Raw genomic sequence first — 18,853 nt, 5'->3', positions numbered from 1 at the left:
GAGGCATCTGGATGGGTACATGAATAGGGAGGGAATAGAGGGATACAGACCAAGTAAGATGGGGCCAGTGAGCACGCACTGATCTCGGCTCTTGACAAATCAGTGCGCGCACATGGGCCCACTCAGCGCTATTGTGCCAGCACAATAGCACACCGCCCTCCCTCCTCCCCCCACCACCCCACCTCAATTTTCAAAATTAATCACACTAGGGCTGCCTGCAGCGTCCAGAGCGTGGGAGACTTGATCTCAAAAACCCGCTTTAAAAAAAAAACCAGCAGGAGTTGCTCCCGTTTTCAGGCGAATTTGGAAGAATCCCGGCCCATGAAACCGTTGTCGGAAAAACCTATTCCCTTTAGGGAAGGAAATCTGCCGTCCTTACCCCGGTCTGGCCTACATGTGACTCCAGAGTCACAGCAATGTGGTTGACTCTCAACTACCCTCGGGCAACGAGGGATGGGCAATAAATGCTGGCCAGCCAGCGACACCCACGTCCCACTTGGCTCTGCCCTGCATGCGAACTGACCTCCTCTACAAATCAGCCAGGGGCTCCTCTCACTTTCAGTGTGATATGTTTACTATCCACATTAAACTGCTGCGTTTAATCAGTGAATACACCTCCAATAGTAATGCCCTGGTTGTAAAGCACTTCAACAACACCAATGTGTTACTGTATCACACATTCTCCTTATTCATTTTGATGCCACAGCAAATAGTCCATCAACACTCACTGTTTTCAAAGAATCATAGAATCCTTACGGTGCAGAAGGAGGCCATTTGGCCCATCAAGCCTGCACTGACTCTCCAACAGAGTATCTTACTAAGGTCACCTCCCACCTTATACCTGTAACCCCAGTATTGACCCCACTAGTTTCTCTAACCTGCGTAAGGGCCAAATTAGCATGGCCAACCCACCTAACCTGCGCATCTTTGGACAGTAAGGGGCAATTTAGCATGGCCAACCCACCTAACCTGAACATCTTTGGACAGTAAGGGGCAATTTAGCATGGCCAATCCACCTAACCTGCACATCTTTGGACACTGAGGGCCAAATTAGCATGGCCAATCCACCTAACCTATACATCTTTCGGACTGTGGGAGGAATCCAGACACCTGGAGGAAACCCACGGTGAGAACGTGCAGACTCCACACACCCAGTGACCCAAGCCAGGAATCGAACCTGGATCCCTGGCACTGTGAGGCAGCAGTGCTAACCACAGCATCACCGTGCCATCCATATATTTAAGAAGTTCAGTTGAGCCACATCCCTAGTGCTGGGAGAGGAAGTGGAAGTAAACTAGGAGGAAGTGTGGGATAATTGACATGTTTTTGATAATTTGACGCTGCCTTTGTAAAAAGCTGTCGCAAACAAAGGGATATTCACTGTGAATTACAATTCATTCTTGTTTTCCAGGATGACAACATCTGCGATATGTGTAAAAAGTTTATTGGGCAGATCGATGACATGTTGAAGGACAAAACTGTGCAGGTACTGGTCATGGATAAGACACTTGGGCTGGGGATTGGGAAACATAGAGATTCCAAACATCAAAAAAGTTAAATATTCAGTTGTAACTGTAGTTAGTACTCACTCATTAAAAAAGGGGCTCAGAGCAAGGGGAGAAACCTGATCTGATCTGATTTGATTTGATTTATTATTGTCACGTGTACTGGGATACAGTGAAAAGTATTGTTTGATTTATTATTGTCACATGTATTGGGATACAGTGAAAAGTATTGTTTGATTTATTATTGCCACATGTATTGGGATACAGTGAAAAGTATTGTTTCTTGCATGCTATACAGAGAAAACGTACCGTTCATAGCGTACATAGGGGAGAAGGAAAGGAGAGAGTGCAGAATGTAGTGATACAGTCATAGCTAGGGTGTAGAGAAAGATCAACTTAGTGGAAGGTAGGTCCATTCAAAAGTCTGATGGCAGCAGGGAAGAAGCTGTTCTTGAGTCGGTTGGTACGTGCCCTCAGACTTTTGTATCTTTTTCCCAACGGAAGAAGGTGGAAGAGAGAACGTCCGGGGTGCGTGGGGTCCTTGATTATGCTGGCTGCTTTACCTGAAGCAGCGGGAAGTGTGGACGGAGTCAGTGGTTGGGAGGTTGGTTCATGTGATGGACTGGGCTTTGTTCAGGACCTTTTGTAGTTTTTTGTGGTCTTGTTCAGAGTAGGAGCCATATCAAACTGCGATACATCTGGAAAGACTACTTTTTATGGTGATCTGTAAAAGTTGTTGAGAGTCTTGGCGGACATGGCAAATTTCCTTAGTCTTCTGAGAAGTTAGAGCTTTGCTGCAAAGCTGATTGCAGGGACTGGCTCTGTGATCACTACAGGATCACCCTCCTGAGGATTTGCCACATATTCGTGTCTAGTGTTCCCATCACTGTGTCCCAACACCACTGCCTCAGCTGCAGGAAGGATTCATGGACTTGAGTGCGAGGAGGATATCAAGGCTTTATTTGGCACTGACTAAACCCCCCACCCCACCCTTTGCTGGGCAGGACAGCAGATCATTTCTCTCCTACATCCTGAAAATTAGCCCATGGACAGTGCTGGGGGGGTGTAATGTATCTCAGGAGAGGAAGGGGTGATAATCCTGTTCCAGGATGCAGCTTCTGACCGGCGACCTGCCTCGCAGATGAAAACTGCACTGACTCTCTTACAGAATCCCAAAAGTGCCAATTCAGCCAATCGGTCTGCTCCGACTCTCTGACAGAGTATCTTACCCAGGCCCCCTCCCCTGTAACTCCACAAACTTACCATGGCCAATCCACCTAACCTGCACATCTTTGTACACTAAGGGGCAATTTAGCATAGCCAATCCACCTAACCTGCACATCTTGGGGCACTGAGGGGCAATTTACCATTGCCAATCCATCTAACCTCCACATCTTTGGACTGTGGGAGGAAACCTATGCAGACACGGGGAGAATGCGCAAACTCCACGCAGACAGTGACCCAAGCCGGGAATTGAACCCGGGTCGCTGGCACTGTGAGGCAGCAGTGCTAACCACTGTGCCACCATGCCATCTCAGTGGGGATTAAGCTGATAGGCAGCGTACTCCTGGCTGGATCATTTCTGGGAACTGACCAAGGAGAGGCATTAATAAACTCCATGCCTCTCGCTGATTAACCTGCAGTGGTACACCACAAGAAACAGAAGGAGGGGTAGGCCATTCGGCCCTTCAAGCCTGCCCCACCATTCAATGGTTGATCTACGCTGGCCTCAACTCCTTTTCTGTGCCATTTCTCCAAATTCCTCGACCTATCAAATATTTATCCACCTCCACTTTGAATAGTTCTAATGATCCAGCCTCCACTACTCTTTGGTGCAGAGAATTCCAGAGATTCACTACCCTCTGTGAAAAGAGATTTCGATGCACCTCAATTTTAAATGACCGGTCCTTTATCTTGTAGCCATGTCCCCTTTTTCGAGACTCTCCCATGAGTGAAAACATCTCACCATCTATCATGTCAAGCCCCCTCAGGATCTTACATGTTTGAATAAGGTCACCCCTCACCCTTCTGAACTCCGAAGGACACAGACCCAGGCTATTTTGCCTCTCTTGATAGGATAACCCTCTCATTCCAGGCATTAGCCTGGTGAATCTCCTTCCGACTATCTCCTACGTTACTATATCCAATAAAACTTGTTGGACGGACATCTGTTTGTGTGAAGGAGCCCTTCAAAGAGTGAAAACAAAGAAATGGAAATTTAACACATAAAGTTTTAAAGTTTATTTATCAGTGTCACAAGTATTCTTGCATTAACACTGCAATGAAGTTATTGTGAAAATCCGTTAGTCACCACATTCCAGCTGCCTGTTTGGGTTACACTGAGGGAGAACTTAGCACCGAATCAGCACATCTTTTGGACTGTGGGAGGAAACCACAGTACCCAGAGAAACTCCACGCAAACGCGGGGAGGAGGTGCAGATTCCACACAAGCCAGGACCCAAGCCAGGAATCGAACCCGGGTCCCTCGTGCTGTGAGGCAGCAGCGCTTATAGAATTGTTTGGCTGTCAGATAGACACAGAATGATACATTTGCCATTGTAGACTGTGTTTGGTGTATTTTAGCTTGTGTGCACATGTTTCAAATTGCATATTGTATGTTCTCTACTGGCCTGTGAATCAGCCAGTTTTTTCTCTCTCTCTCTTTACAGGATGCCTTGAGAGATGCTTTGCACAAAGGCTGTCATTTGATCCCAGTCAAAGAGTTTGCAGAACAGTGTGACCATGTTATTGATTCCTATCTGTCCATCATATTCACCATACTCGAGAAAGAGATGGTAAGTGTCATATTAGGTTAATCAAAATTAATGTGATTTGATTTGATTTATTATTGTCACATGTATTGGGACACAGTGAAAAGTATTGTTTGATTTATTATTGTCACGCATTGGGATACAGTGAAAAGTATTGTTTGATTTATTATTGTCATGTGTATTGGATACAATGGAAAGTACTGATTCTTACATGCTATACACATAAAGCATACTGTTCTTAGAGAAGGAAAGGAGAGACTGCAGAATGTAATGTTACAGTCATAGCTAGGATGTAGAGAAAGGTCAACTTAATGCAAGGTAGGTCCATTCAAAAGTCCAATAATAGCAGGGAAGAAGCTGTTTTTGAGTTGTTTGGTACATGTCCTCAGACTTTTTTATCTTTCTCCCAATGGAAGAAGGTGGAAGAGAGAAGGTCTGGGGTGCATGGGGTCCTTAATTATGCTGGCTGCTTTCCCAAGGCAGTGGGAAGTGTAGAAGTGTAGACAGAGTCAATGGATGGGAGGCTGGTTTGCGTGATGGACTGGGCTACATTCACAACTCTTTGTAGTTTCTTGCGGTCTTGGGCAGAGCAGGAGCCATACTGAGCTGTGATACAACCAGAAAGAATGCTTTCTGTGGTGCATCTGTAGAACTTGGTGAGCGTTGTAGCGGACATACCAAATTTCCTTAGTCTTCTAAGAAAGTCGAGGCGTTGGTGGACTTTCTTAACTAATAGAGACAGGTTGTTGGTGATTTCAACATCTAAAAACTTGAAACTCTCGACCATTTCTACTTCGTCCCCAAAGATGTAGACAGGGACATGTTATCCACTATGCTTCCTGAAGTCGATGACAGTCTCCTTCGTTTTGAGGGAGAGAACATTGTTGCCCACCAGTTCACCAGATTCTCCATCTCATTCCTGTACTCTGTCTCATCATTGTTTGAGATCTGACACACTACGAGGGTATCATCAGCAATCTTGAAAATGGAGTTGGAGGGGAATTTGGCCACACAGCCATAAGTGTATAAGATGCATAGTAGGGGTATGAGAACATGGGCTTGTGGGGCACCGGTGTTGAGGATGATCGTGGAGGAGGTGTTGTTGCCTATCCTTACTGACTGCGGTCTGTGGGTTAGGAAGTTCAGGATCCAGTCGCAGAAGAAACTGAAGAAACTATTTTGCCTCCACACGACTAAGAGTAAGAGGAGAATGCTCATGATTTCGATTGGTTAACACCTATTCTTGTTACTGTCCCAAGATGTGTAGTTAGGTGGAATAGCTGGGTAAATACATGGGACAATGGGAATAGGGCCTGGTTGGGATGCTCTGTTGACAGTCGGTGCAGACCTGATGGGTTGAATGGCCTCCAACAGAAGAAGTCAGTCCTGTACTGATCAAAACAGAACTCAAGAACAAAACTGAACTGAATTAACAACATGGAGATGAAACTACAATATGTATGATTTGTCATTGAAATTGTTTGGCACATGCTGTCTCCAACTTGAAGAAACCGGCCTCTCAGACGTTCATAAAATCATAGAATCCCTACAGTGCAGAAGGAGGCCATTTGGCCTACTGTGTCAGCATTGACCACAATCCCACCCCGGCCCTATTCCTGTAACCCCACATATTTACCCTGTTAACCCTCTGATGCTGGAGTCAATTCAGCATTGCCAATCCACCTAATCGTACACCTTTAAATTTAAAATGTATTTATTAGTCACAAGTAAGGCTTACATTAACACTGCAATGAAGTTATTGTGAAATTCCCCTAGTCGCCACACTCCGGCGCCCGTTTGAGCCAAAACACCTAACCAGCTGTGGGAGGAAACCGGAGCAGCTGTGGGAGGAAACCGGAGCAGCTGGAGGAAACCCACGCAGACATAGGGAGAACGTGCAAACTCTGCACAGACAGTGACCCAAGCCAGGAATTGAACCCAGTTCCCTGGCGCTGTGACGCAGCAGCACTAACTACTGTGCTGCCCTACTGTTTATGAAAAGCTTTGTTTGGTTAATGAAAAGTCTGTTTTGCTGGCACTGTAGTTTTCAAAACTGCAGTCAATTTTCTAGCTACCCCAGCATGCCTTCCAAGTTTCAAAATGTAGTCAAGTCAAAGCTGGGTTAGTTAATTTTTTAAGCTTCTTATGGTCTTATTTGAAAGATCCAAGCTATTATGGAGAAATTCCCTCGCAAAACATGACCTCCACCTGATTATATTCATGAAGGAAGTGGTTTCTGAAAGGACAGGTCTGGTTCTAAGGGAATGGGAGTGTATATGATTTGTCATTGAAATTGTTTGGCACATGCTGTCTCCAACTTGAAGAAAGTTCAAGTGGGGTAACTATTTAGCCCAAAGCCTCTCTCATGCTCCTCTCTCTCTCTTTGATCCCTGCAGAAACCAGATGTGGTGTGTGCTGCTCTTGGCTTGTGCAAGCATCGGCTGGTGCCTCTCTCTGATGCCATCCCTGTGGTCCGTGAGATTCCACTCTACAACGCGAGCTTGGAACAGAAACTGGTAAGGTTTTGATGATCTAGAAAGCCCAGCGTTGGTGGGCATTAAGTGTGTGTGGGGGTGGGTGGTTGGGTGGGGGGGGGGGGGGGGGGGGGGGGTGTGCGCGAGGCGGGATGCCAGGGGGAGTGGGGGGTTGATTTCTGTTCTGTTATTGCCTAATTGTGAAGATGCCAAGATGGACAAACACAGGGGGCATTAAAATCTAATGAGACACCTTAGCATAGAATCACAGAATCCCAACAGTGCAGAACGCGGCTATTCGGCTCATTGAGTCTGCACCAACCACAATCCCTCCCAGGCCCTAACCCCATGCATTTACCTTACCTTGTCCCCTGACATAATGGGGCGATTTAACATGGCCAATCCACCGAACCTGCAAATCTTTGGACACTAAGGGGCAATTTAGCATGGCCAATCCACCTAACCTGCAAATCTTTGGACACTAAGGGGCAATTTAGCATGGCCAATCCACCTAACCTGCACACATTGGGAATGTGTGAGGAAACCGGAGCACCCGGACGAAACCCATGCAGACGGGGGGGGGGGAGAACATGCAAACACCACACAGACAGCAATAAAGTTGCTTATTTTCCAAAAAAAAGGTCAGTGATGGAATTTGAGTGTATCTCTGAAAATAACAAACATTACCTTAGTTACGTACAGCAGATACATGATCAGTTTGGCATTAATCAATCCTCAGTGCGTTTAGAACAATGCACCCAAAGCCATCTCCAAATTGCACAGGACCTTTTCTTTAACTTAGTCATTCATGGGACATGGGTGTCACTGGCTGGGTCCAGCATTTATTGCCCATTCCTAGTTGCTTTTGAACTGAGTGGCTCACAAGGCCATTTCAGAGGGCAGTTGAGAGTCAACCACATGCTGTGGCTCTGGAGTCACATGTAAGCCACGCCGGGTAAGGATGGCAGATTTCCTTCCCTAAAGGACTTTAGTGAACCAGATGAGTTTTTCCAACAACGGACAATGGTTTCACAGTCATCAGTAGATTCTCAATGTCCGATTTTTATCAATTTTAAATTTCACCATCTGCCATGGTGGGATTCGAACCCAGGTCCCCAGAACATTACCCTGTGTGTGTCTGGATTATTAGTCCAGTGATAATACCACTAGGTCACTGACTCCCCACTTTTCACATTTTCAAATAAAACCTTTCACTTTTTTTTCATTCATTCGTCGGACATGGGCGTCGCTGGCTGGCCAGTATTTATTGCAAGAAGTCTCACAACACCAGGTTAAAGTCCAACAGGTTGGCGTCTGCTACCAAATGAACCTGTTGGACTTTAAATGGTATTGTGAGACTTCTTACTGTGTTTACTCCAGTCCAACGCCAGCATTTCCACATCAGCATTTATTGCCTATCCTTAGTTACCCCTTCTGAAGATGATGGTGAGACCCTTCTTGAAACAATCCACGTGCCGTGGGTTAACCCGCAATGCCGTTAGGGAAGGAGTTCCAGGGATTTTGACCCAGCGAAGGAACGGCCGATATATTTCCAAGTCAGGATTGCGAGTGTCTTGGAGGGGAACTTGCATGTGGTGGTGTTCCCCATGTGTCTGCTGCCCTTGTCCTTCTAGATGGAAGTGGTCGTGAGTTTGGACATCTGAAATGTCCGGGTATAATCCCAGTCCCAGAGACTGAACCCAATCCAGACTGCAAGGATAAACAGCAGGAGGATGTAAAGGGGGAGAAGGTGGAATGAGATTTGGCAGGGCCAGTCTCATCCCACATGGGCCTGTGCATGCAATAAAACATGCCTCTAATTTGGCATCAAATTAACCACCAACCCCAAAGGTCACAGGATAAGAATGGCAGGAGAAATCTAGAAAAATGCAACACTGGTGTCGATGACGAAAGGTTGTCTGAAGTTAGAGTTGAGGGGCACTGATAGAACAGAATACATGGAGCTTTGCTATTGAGGGAGTACAGCGTAGGTTTACCAGGCTCATTCCTGGGATGGCAGGTCTGTCATATGAGGAGAGACTAAGTCAGTTAGGGTTATATTCACTGGAGTTAAGAAGAGTGAGACGGGATCTCATAGAAACTCAAAATTCTAACAGGGTTAGACAGGGTAGATTCAGAAAGAATGTTCCCGATGGTGGGGTGGGGGGGAGTCCAGAACTAGGAGGTCATAGTTTGAGGATAAGGGGTAAACCTTTTAGGACTGAGGTGAGGAGAAATTCCTTCACCCGGAGGGTGGTGAATGTGTGGAATTCACTCCCACAGAAAGTAATTGAGGCCAAAACATTGTGTGATTTCAAGAAGAAATTAGATATCGCTCTTGTGGCTAAAGGGATTGAGGGATGAGGGGGGGGATCAGGGTATTGGATTCGATGATCAGCCACGATCAAAATGAATGTTGGAGCAGGCTCGAAGGGCCAAATGGACTACTGCTCCTAATTTCTATGTTTATTCTGCATCTTAGTCTGGGAGTTGGGAGCGCTCGTTAGAGATAATGGAAATTATTACATTTCCAGTGCAAGCCAACTTCTCCATTTCAGTATTGTAGTTTCAAATGTACACTGATGTTTTATTTCCATTGTACAGGATCCACTTCCCAGAGACCCACTCACGTGCAACTTCTGCCGACTTGTCATGAAGAAATTGAAGGTATCATTGCCCAAAGAGCAACCTGAGGTGGGTCACTGTACGTGAACCAAATAAAGATCTGAACTTCTGGGAATCCAAAAGTCCAAAAAGTAGTGCAAAGTATTCCTACTTGTGGATCTGCTGTACAACTCCACTCATTTTCTCCCCTTTTCCATGACACCGGCCCAGATTTTCATATCTTTGCAAAAATCCCAGAATTGGCAGAGTTTATAAGTACCGGCCCTAATCTGAGACCTCCCACGTTTCTGATGGAATCACGCCACATTTCACTCATACGCAATTCCACCGAGACATTTAAATTGTTTGGGTGCTGGATCCGAACCCCAAGGTATATCATGAAGGCAGATTAGATCCTAACAATTTTGACATACGTGTGAGGAAAGAATGCCTTGCACTTAGGAGTAATTTCACTAACAAATTAGGAATCTTTTTTATATCAAACCAAGCTTTACTCATAACTCAGTTTAAGTACAATGCTAACAAAAATGAAACAGCTTAACTCTTAATCATTGAACAATCTTTAAACCCAAAAAGAAATGACTCAATTTCTAACTTATCATTAGTTCAGTTCCAATTAAGCAATATTTCTCCGATTGCCTTAAATCTCACTTTAAAAACATAGGATCATAGAATTTCTACAGAGCAGAATGAGGCCATTCGGCCCATAAAGTCCACAACAATCGCAACCATGCCTTATCCCATAATGGCACATATTTATCCTGATTATCCTCCTGCAATGCCACATATTTATCCTGTTTAATTCCCCCGATGCTGAGAGGAAATTTAGCATGGCCAATTAACCTTCCCTGCACATCTTTGAACTATGGGAAGAAAGAGCACCTAAGGGAAACTCACAGACATGGGCAGAACATGTAAACTCCACACAGTCACCAAGGCTGGAATTGAACCCAGCTCCCTGGTGCCGTGAGGCATCAGTGCTAACCACTGTGCCACCATGCCACTTAGCTAAATAGTTAGCAAACACAGGTATACTTGCTCTAACTTGTATAACAGCTTTGGACCTTTCAGGGAGCGAGAAAGTCTCTTCTTCTTAACAGCTCCAGTCACTAACTCCCTTTAAATTGAAACTGTTTATGTTCCTGCTACAAGTCTAGCTTCTCCAATTAGCCTCATATCACACAACTCGGTCAACCATTCCAATCTGAAAATTCAGAACTTAAGTAAACAAAAATGCATGAAGTCTTCTACAAAGTAACACATTCTGAGCTAAAATGAGTTATTATCCTGCTTTGCACCATCTGCTGCATTCCTGCCAAACTGACTGCTGGTAGGAAAAAGCTGAATTTTAAAGCAGTCTCCCTCAAACATAAAATATGTCAATAGCTAAGTATCATCACAAGATGTTGATCAGGATTATGTAGATTAGAGCAGGAGGTAAAAGGAGGTCAGAACTTGGTGGATTTGTTTGGATAACCAAGGGCCCCATTGGGAGAGGAAAGGTACACTGAAGAATTGTTAAAAGTGAACAAGATTATTTGCTTTTATCCAGCTGCTAAAAACCTACATGTGACTCTTAACTGCTCCTGAAATGGCCTCGTAAGCCTCAAGATTGTCTCAGGGACAATTAGAAATAAATCAGCAATTCTAGCCTTTCAATAATGCCCACCATACTACCTTAGTCTCTGAGATCAATTCATTCCACACACACTGGATCTGATACTCAAAATATTTCTTGGTTAACGTGCATCAGCTAATCCAGCCAGGAAGCCATTACTCTCCATATCGGAAAATATAATGTACAGATTTCAATGTGACAGTGGATTTCCCCTCTCCAGTGTAATCAGAAACTCCAAGATATGTTATGAAGTTAGCCTAACTTTTGCATTTTATTTTGGCATTGGTGAGCATAAGGTCTTTCACTCCAGATATGATTTTATTGACCCACTAGGGAGCTTTTACTAAAACAAACTTTATTTGAGAACAAAGTTAGAATATAACAACAATAATTAGCATAAGTTTTACCAATTTAAACATGACAAGGTATCATTCTTAACTGCTAGCTATCTCTAGAGTTCGAATTTAAGCAATATCCCCATATCCACAAATCCTACTTCAGAACCAGTTGACACCAAAAACAGATATGCTCACGTGGATGCTAGATTTCCAGCCTTTTAACCCCTCTGGACAGACACAGAAAGACACCTGCCTTCTGACTCCCATACAGCAGTCTCCAGAGAAAGATCCACCTTCAAGCAGCAGAACATCAGAGGAAGGGCCCAGTGTCCAAATCCAGAGAAGGAAAGATACAGAGCTATTTCTTCTTTCTACAGCTCCCAAGAGGTATCTGAACTGGGTTTCTTGCTGTGAGCCTAGCTCCAGTCACATGACTTTCCCAAACTCGAATCAAGCCCCATTCTGTAAAACCCCAGGGAAAAACACTAATAACCCTGCATTAGTTCAGATTAAAACAAACATTCCAGCACTTCAGATCAATTATGCTGCTGCAGTAACAACAGGGGCTACCAGATACACAGTGCCACCGATAATAAAACGAACTGCTAAAGCACATCCTGCACAAGAAATATAACCCAAACACATTATTTAAAGGCACAGTACTGTCGCACTATATTGATGATTTGAATGTTTGAACTTGTTGACATTCATTTGCAGAGCATCATTGTTCAGTCACCCAGTAAGATCTGCTCTGAACTCCCAATTCCATACTTTGCACAATGTCACAGCCTCATGGAACAGAAAGGAGACTTTGCCTTGGACCTACTGTTCAAAAGATTCACAACCAAAGCTGTGTGTGACATACTCCAACTGTGCTCCAGTAGCAAGAGAGACTCAGGTATGTATCCAAACCACCAGAGACCTGTAATCCAAAACATTCCTTTCAAACCCACTATATCTAGGCTGAAGATTGTGGTTAAATTGATAAAACCAAGGGTAGAATAAGATGCTCCCAAACCAGGAACATTCCCACACTGGGGCGACACGGTGGCACAGTGGTTATTACTGCTGCCTCACAGCACCAGGGACCCAGGTTCAATTCTTGGCTTGGGTCACTGTCTGTGTGGAATCTGCACATTTTCCTTGAGTCTTTTTCCTCCAGGTGCTCCGGTTTCCCCCCTCAGTATGAAAGATGTGCTGGTTAGGTGCTAAATTCTCCCTCTGTGTACCCGAACGGGCACAGGAGTGTGGCGACTAGGGGATTTTCACTAACTTCACTGCAATGTTAATGTAAGCCTACTTGTGATACTTACAAATGAACTTTAAAACTTGAACTTTAAACTTCAGATAAGAGTCATTGTCAGTGCAGAACCTGCACATTCTCCCCGTGTCTATGGGTTTCCTTCGGGTACTTCTGTTTCCTCCCACAGTCCTAAAGACGTGCTGGTTTGGTGGATTGGCCATGCTAAATTGCTCCTTCGTGTCAAAGTGTAGCAGGGTAAATGTGGGGGGGTTACAAGAATAGGGCCTGGGTAGCATTATGTGTGGTACAGATTCGATGGGCTGAATGGCCTCCTTCTGCTCTGTAGGGATTCTATGATTCTATGAAATCATCCCTGTTGAATGGTGGCACAGTGGTTAGCTCTGCCATCTCAAAGCGTCGGAGACCTGGGTTCGTGAAGTAGGCCATTCGGCCCTTCGAGCTTGCTCCACCATTCATTTTGATCATGGCTGATCATTGAATTCAATATCCTGATTTCCCCCCCCTTTCCCCCGTATCCCTTGATCCCCAAGAGCTAATCCAAATTTCTTCTTGAAATCACACAATGTTCTGGCCTCAGCTACTTTCTATGGTGGTGAATTTCTGGAAGAACATCCTTCCTCAGATAAGGACACCAAAACTGCACACAATACTCCAGGTGTAGTCTCACCAACACCCTGCACAATTGCAGTAAAACATCCCTATTCCTATAATCAAATCTCCTCGCTATGAAGGCCTACAAACCATTTGCCTTCTTTACTGTCTGCTGTACCTGCGCGCTTACTTTCAGCGACTGATGCACGAGGACTCCAAGGTCTCGCTGAGTGTCCACCTCTCTCAATTTACACCCATTCAAGTAATAATCTGTCTTCCTATTATTGCTACCAAAGTGAAGTAAAACATCCCTATTCCCATGCTCAAATCCTTTCACCATGAAGGCCAACATACCACATGCTTTCATAGCCCTGCTTTTTCCTCTGCGGTTGTATGCAGTGCATAGTGTGGTGGAAAATATGAGAACTTTGTGCAAAGAATGGACTTGAACACTGAAGCTTTGCAATTAGTTTTGGGTGGGGTTCAGGATTGGCCACTGTCCCCTGCAGAGATGCACAGAATCCCTACAATGCAGAAGGAGGCCATTTGGCCCATCGAGTCTGCGCCAACTGCAATCCCATCCAGGCCCTATCCCCGCAGCCCCACATATTTACCCTAGCTAGTTCCCCTGACACTAAGGGTCAATTTAGCCTGGCCAATCCACCTCACCCACATATGTTTGGACACTAAAGAGCAATTTAGCATGGCAAATCCCACCGAACCTACACATCTTTCGACTGTATGGGGCAATTTACCATGGTTAATCCATCTAATCTGCACATCTTGGGACACTAAGGGACAATTTAGCATGGCCAATTCACCTAACCTGCACATCTTTCAGACTGTGGGAGGAAACCGCAGCACCCAGAGGAAACCCACACAGACACGGGGGAGAACATGCAGACTCAACACAGACAGTGACCCAGGCCAGGAATGGAACCCAGGACCCTGGCACTGTGAGGCAGCAGTGCTAACCACTGTGCCACTCTGTTGTTGATGACAATTTCCCTCATTAACTTGCTTTGAGGCTGTGCATATTTTGCTTGGACAGAGCGAATCAGGAGTTTCATTGGTGCCAACTACTTTCTCATTGGAGTTTCTTCTCTTGTTCCAACTGATAAAAGCATCCATTTATTGTTTGGCCAGGAAGAAACTGCTTTCGACTCTTGTCACTGTTTAATCCGAATTTCTCCCTCAATCCACAGTGCTGCCAATAATGGAATGTGGTATGTGTGATAGCATAATGCAAGAGCTTCAATCAGCTCGGAAACAGGGCACAGGAGTGGACGTCCTTCTGTCAGAGGCCTGCAACCCGTATTCTGATGTCTCCAAATTGGTGGTGAGTCCTTGTGGAAGGGACTCCGTATATCATGTCAGCAATGGGATCAGATGTTGTGTTAATGGATATCACTAATAGGAGTGGATGGGTTAAATTAATAAAGAGTGACTGGTTTAAATATCAGCGCATCAACAGCAGTGGCCCAGTAGTATTATCATTAGTCTGTTAATCTAAAAATTCAGCTAATGCTCTGGGGATTTGGGTTCGAATCACGCCACGGCAGATGGTAGAACTTCAATTCAATAAAAAAAATCTGGAATTAAGAATCTACTGATACTCATGAAACCATTGCCGGAAAAACCCATCTGGTTCACTCATGTCCGTTAGGGAAGGAAATCTGCCGCCCTTACCTGGTCTGGCCTACATGTGACTCTAAAGCCACAGCAATGTGGTTGACTCTCAATTGTCCTCGGGCAACTAAAGATGGGCAATAAATGATGGCCGCCACAATGGCCTCACATCGCCAGGGACCTGAGTTCAATTCCCGGCTTGGGTCACTGTCTGTGCAGAGTGTGCACATTCTCCTCTGTGTCTGCCTGGGTTTCCTCCGGGTGCACCGGTTTCCTCCCATAGTCTGAAAGACATGCTGATTAGGTGCTAAATTCTCCCTCAGTGTATCCGCACAGGCGCCGGAGTGTGGCGGCTAGGGGGATTGTCACAGTAACTTCATTGCAGTGTTAATGTGAGCCTACTCGTGACACCGATAAATAAACTTTAAAAGAGGAAGGCAGAAACAGAGATTGAGGAACAGTCATGCAAAAGGCTCAACAGTTAATGATGCAGATCCTAGAAATGGGTGCAGTCCAGTAACAAAAGGTGGCAAAGGTCCCTTTCTTATTAAAGCCTAATTGAGAGTGAAGTGAAAAGGGGAAGTGAAACCATGTTAAAGTTAATTTTACTAAAAACAGTTGAAGATTCAGGAACTGAACTTTACTCATGTATCTCTGCGGTTTCGGCATGATTGTTTAACATGGAAAATGACCAAACCAGAATTACCCCTGAGAAGGTGGTGGGTGAACTGTCACCTTGGCCACTGCAGTCCGTGTAGTGTAGGTACACCACTGCGCTGTTAGGGAGGGAGCTCCAGAACTGTGATCCAGCAACAGTGATTTGATTTATTATTATCACATGTACTGGGATACAGTGAAAAGTAGTGTTTGATTTATTATTATCACATGTACTGGGATACAGTGAAAAGTATTGTTTGATTTATTATTGTCACATGTATTGGGATACAGTGAAAAGTATTGTTTGATTTATTATTGTCACATGTATTGGGATACAGTGAAAAGTATTGTTTCTTGCACGCTATACAAACAAAGCATAGCGTTCATAGAGTATCATAGGAGAGAATGGAAGGAGAGGGTGCAGAATGTAGAGTTACGGTCATAGCTAGGGTGTAGAGAAAGATGAGCTTAATATAAGGTAGGTCCATTCAAAAGTCTGATGGCACCAGGAAAGAAAAAGAGTAAAGTTTACTTATTAGTCATGAGTAAAGCTTACATTAACACTGCAATGAACTTATTGTGAAATTCCCCTAGCTGCCACACTCCAGCGCCTGCTTGGGTCAATGCACCTAACTAGCACGTCTTTCAGACTGTGGAAGGAAACCGGAGCAGTCAGAAGAAACCCATGTAGGCATGGGGAGAAGTTGCAGACTCCGCACAGACAGTGACCCAAGCTGAGAATTGAACTGGGTCCCTGGTGTTGTAAAGCAGCAATGCTAACTACTGTGCCACCATGTAAAGGGGAGGGTGCAGAATGTAGGGTTACAGACATAGCTAGGGTGTAGAAAAAGATCAACTTAGGGTGAGGTAGACCCATTCAAAGTCTGATAGCAGCAGGGAAGAAGCAGTTCTGGTTAGCAGGCTCAGAGGGGCTAAATTACCTACTCATGCCTTCCAGTTCTTATGAGTTACACTTGATTGGAATTGGCTATTTTTTTTCATTTGCTCTTACAGTGTGAAGACTTCCTTCGCTCCAATGAACTCACACTCACTCGTCTCCTTCAGAACCAGGAGGAGAGAGATCTTTGTGGGGTAAGTGTATGAAGGTTTGCACACTCATTCTCCACCCTAAGATATAAGAACAGAATTGAGTCTGTTCCGCCATTTGATCACAGCTGATAAATTTCTCAACCCCATTCAAAGAACAAAAACAGCTCAGGAAACAGGCCCTTCGGCCCAACGAGCCCGCGCCGCCATTTTAACATTACCAGTCCCCTCCCTCCACCCATGACCCTTATCTATTTTATGGCAATCCACATTGAGGGAAACTAATTTAGGGACAATTTATTACTGCCAATCAGCCTAATAGCACATCTTTGGGATGTGGGAGGAAACCAGAGGACCCGGAGAAAACCCATGCAAGCATGGGGAGAATGCGCAAACTCCCACAGACACTGGCCCAAATCCACGTATCTGCACAGCAGTGATAGTCACTGAGCTGTCGTCTTGCCCAGCATCTGGTCCAGTTTAAGCACACACTAATGACATGAAGCACTAGGCCAATCTCGAACATTCAAGAGCAGCCCAAGTATGACCCATCGCGTGTATGCCCCTCGTTGGGCAACAAGGTGGACCGACTTAAAACCTGTGAATTAAAAGAGAAAAAAACATTATTATCATACCACATCCTTTTACATTACCAGGGACGTCCCAATGCTAATGAACCTTATTTAACGCAATCTCCTATATCCTCCCATCTCCAACCCACTCATGTGCCTGTCTAAGTTACTCTTAAACAACTCCAGCGTGCCTGCCTCCACCACCTTACTTGGCAGAGCATTCCATACCCCCACTACCCTCTGTGTGAAAAACCACCCTCTAATATCTGTGTTATACCTCTCCCCCCTCACCTTAAGCCCATGGCCCCTTGTACTGTGTGTCTCTAACAAAGGAAATAGCTTACCTCTGTTTACTCTATCTATACCCTTCATAATCGTATATACCTCTATTGGATCCCCCCTCAGTCGCTGTCTTTCAAGGGAAAAGAGCCCCAGTTTGTTCAATCTTCCCTCATAACCCAGTCCTTCCATACCAGGCAACATCCTGGTAAACCTCCTCTGCACTCTCTCCAGAGTCTCCATGTCCTTCTGGTAGTAAGGCGACCAGAACTGGATGCAGTACTCTAAATGCGGCCTAACCAACGTTCTCTACAACTGCAACATTAGACTCCAGCTCTTATACTCTATACCCCTTCCTATAAAGGCTAACATACCATAGGCTTTCTTCACAACCTTCTCCACTTGTACTGCCACCTTCAAAGACTTGTGCACTTGCACCCCCAGGTCTCGCTGCGTTTCTATACTCTTTATGGGCTTACCCTTTATCATATAACTCCCCGCTACGTTATTCCGGCCAAAATGCATCACCTCACATTTATCCGGATTAAACTCCATTTGCCATATATCTGCCCAATATACCAGCCTATCAATATCCCGTTGTATTGCCAGACACTGCTCCTCCCTGCCAGCCATCTTGGTGTCATCAGCAAATTTGCTGATCACACCACTTACTCCCTCTTCCAAGTCATTTATATATATACTACAAAGAGAAGAGATCCCAGTACTGAGCCCTGCAGCACACCACTAGTGACAGAGCTCCAGCTAGAAAAGGACCCCTCCACTACTACTGTCTGTCTCCTCTCAGCAAGCCAGTTCTCAACCCATCTAGATACCTGGCCTCATATCCCATGAGCCTTAATCTTTTCTACCAACCTACCATTAGGGACTTTGTCAAGCGCCTTACTGAAATCCACATAGACGACATCAACGGCTCATCCTTCGTCGACCGTTTTTGTCACCTCCTCAAAAACATTCTACCAGATTCATAAGGCAAGACTTCCCCTTTACAAAGCCATGTTGTGTATCCCTAATCAGATCGCAACGCTGTAAGTGCTCACACATCCTATCCCTAAGAATCCTCTCCATCAACTTGCCTACCACTGACGTCAAACTCACCGGCCTATAGTTACCCGGGTTATCCCTCCTACCCTTTTTAAACAACGGTACCACGTTCGCTATTCTCCAGTCCTCTGGGACCTCACCTGTGTCCAAAGGTTCTCCTGCCTTTTCCTCATAATCTTTGATCCTCTTATCAAAAAAAAACTATCTTTGTCTTAAATACACTGAGTGACCTGGCCTCCTCTGTGGCAATGAATTCCACAGATTCACCAAACCCTCTGGCTGAAGAAATTCCTCCTCATCTCGGTTCTAAAGGGTTGTCCCTTTACTCTGAGGCCGTGCCCTAGGATCCGAGTCTCTCTGACTAATGGAAACATCTCCCCCACATCCACTCTTTCCAGGCCTTTCAGTAATCTGTAAATTT

At 45.0% G+C, this 18,853-nt stretch overlaps 1 protein-coding gene across 4 annotated transcripts in view; it reads left to right on the top strand.

Annotated features, from left to right (window-relative positions):
* LOC145361292 (prosaposin-like) overlaps positions 1-18,853 on the top strand; it is a 44,216-nt gene that overhangs the window by 17,823 nt on the left and 7,540 nt on the right. For all 4 annotated transcript variants that reach the window (XM_080216940.1, XM_080216938.1, XM_080216939.1 and 1 more), the window contains 7 exons: positions 1,412-1,486; positions 4,175-4,300; positions 6,673-6,792; positions 9,355-9,444; positions 12,049-12,229; positions 14,392-14,525; positions 16,487-16,564. In XM_080216940.1, coding sequence (XP_080073066.1) covers positions 1,430-1,486; positions 4,175-4,300; positions 6,673-6,792; positions 9,355-9,444; positions 12,049-12,229; positions 14,392-14,525; positions 16,487-16,564 — 786 coding nt within the window. In that variant the 5' untranslated portion in view covers positions 1,412-1,429. The remainder of the gene's footprint in view (positions 1-1,411; positions 1,487-4,174; positions 4,301-6,672; positions 6,793-9,354; positions 9,445-12,048; positions 12,230-14,391; positions 14,526-16,486; positions 16,565-18,853) is intronic.

Source organism: Carcharhinus amblyrhynchos, chromosome 34 (genome assembly GCF_965287045.1).
Source record: "Carcharhinus amblyrhynchos chromosome 34, sCarAmb.v2.hapA, whole genome shotgun sequence".
In the NCBI taxonomy this organism is placed as follows: domain Eukaryota; kingdom Metazoa; phylum Chordata; class Chondrichthyes; order Carcharhiniformes; family Carcharhinidae; genus Carcharhinus; species Carcharhinus amblyrhynchos.
This window is presented reverse-complemented; position numbering and strand designations above follow the sequence as displayed.